Source organism: Lycium ferocissimum, chromosome 7, assembly GCF_029784015.1.
Source record: "Lycium ferocissimum isolate CSIRO_LF1 chromosome 7, AGI_CSIRO_Lferr_CH_V1, whole genome shotgun sequence".
Lineage (NCBI taxonomy): Eukaryota > Viridiplantae > Streptophyta > Magnoliopsida > Solanales > Solanaceae > Lycium > Lycium ferocissimum.
In genome coordinates, this window is record NC_081348.1 from 26,789,000 (window position 1) to 26,790,640 (window position 1,641).

The following is a 1,641-nucleotide window of genomic DNA, read 5'->3' on the forward strand; positions in this document are numbered from 1 at the left end:
CAGCCTCTTCCAGAATTGTAGGGTAAGGCTGCGTACAATAGACCCTTGTGGTCCGGCCCTTCCCCGTGACCGGCGCATCGCCGGAGCTTAGTGCACCGGACTGCCCTTTTTTTCTCTTTTCGGCGGTTGGGGATGGGGGGTTGAGGCGAGCTTCTTCGCAACAAATGTTAAAATCATAGCAAGAACACCTCTACCAGAATTATCCTTTAAACGTTCATGTAACAGGCTTCCAGCACAATGCCCTCGGAGATATATGTAGAGAAAATCTGCAAGCATCTTTAAGTAAACAAATATCTAGTTGTATAAACTTTTTTATTTCTTTTCTGGTAACATACATCATAGTTGTAATCTCTGAAGGCCAAATTCTTATGTATAACAGTAACAAGAAATGGAAAAAGAGAAAGAAAGAAAAAAAAGAATTGAATCCCATATACAACCATTTTCTGTTTCATTAAAACCGAAAAGGAAGTTGCATCATTTGGACCTAATCAGCGTCGGGCAAGGCATGCAGCTGTTTCTGATGAGCCCGAGCAGTGAAACCAGCATACCAAGCGACCCTCATGAGCTGCATGCCAAGAATGAGAACCCACCAGCATACGAGCCCCCTAATAGTATGCAGCATCCACGATGGTGCAACGAGTTCTGCACCGAGCTTTAACCCTCTCATTAGTTGTAACACACGATAAGCTTCATAGACTACCGGTGTCACCAACCATACTGGTGACTTCCAATGCCATGTCAGCATCTCTGTGAGTATCTGTATAGATAGAAGCAGGAGATAGGGCCCCAAAAGCACAGCATAAGAAATGAAAGGAAGTTGAGGCTGAAGGAAACTGTTGTGAGAACCAAATAGTACTATCAAGGGAATGACTAGACCCATAACGTTAGCGACCATGTTCCATAACTGATAACCGAAAGGCGGCTTGCTGCTGGAATCTTGATTGGTGTCTGGTAAACGAGCACAAGAATCGGCTAACAGGAGAAACAGGTTTGCTCCAAGATTGTAAATACAATCAAGTCCAGTCAAGGCAAGAAGGCTGGCTATATTGGGACCAATGAAAACTGATGAAATAGGTAACCACAAAGTGGGCACCATCCCAGTGGCTAAGAGAATGGCGGGCCCAAGAACCCACATAGGCCATCGAAGGTATTGGAGCTGCAATGGTGGCTGGCTCTTTACATCAGTGAGCCCTTCAGCCTCAGTTACTGGAGATTCAGCTGGTTTACTGGAAGACATAGTTTCAAATATATTGGTCGTCCCTTCCAGAAATTTATCTTCAACATTATCACTAGGAACATAAGTGACAGGTGCAGGTTCCCATGGAGATTGATTTGAGCAGCAAATAGAGAATGGCTTATGGCTAATACACGGAAAGGTCATTCTATTTTGCACTCTTTGGGTTTTCAACAATTGCAGCTGTTTATGACGTACATGTCGCAAAGTAACTGCTGTTGTGGCAGATGGCAGGTGGGTTAACGACGCCATTTCTCTCTGTTCATAAACTGAAGCTTAGGTGACCAAAGGAGTAACTGTGACTGCAATTGCCTGGATCGAATAAATGGTGCCATGTATAAAGTTAAATCATCAACAATCAACAGACAAATCACCATATTACTTCGTAAATCAAAAAATGTAACAAT

The 1,641-nt window shown here is 43.4% G+C and overlaps 1 protein-coding gene across 1 annotated transcript; it reads right to left on the reverse strand.

Annotated features, from left to right (window-relative positions):
* Positions 1-267: 267 nt before the first annotated feature.
* On the reverse strand, positions 268-1,219 carry LOC132062069 (uncharacterized; the record flags this gene model as incomplete). Its single annotated transcript, XM_059454715.1, has 1 exon — positions 268-1,219. A coding segment is annotated over one exon (735 nt), but the record flags the coding sequence as incomplete, so codon positions are not given.
* Between the last annotated feature and the right edge of the window lie 422 nt (positions 1,220-1,641).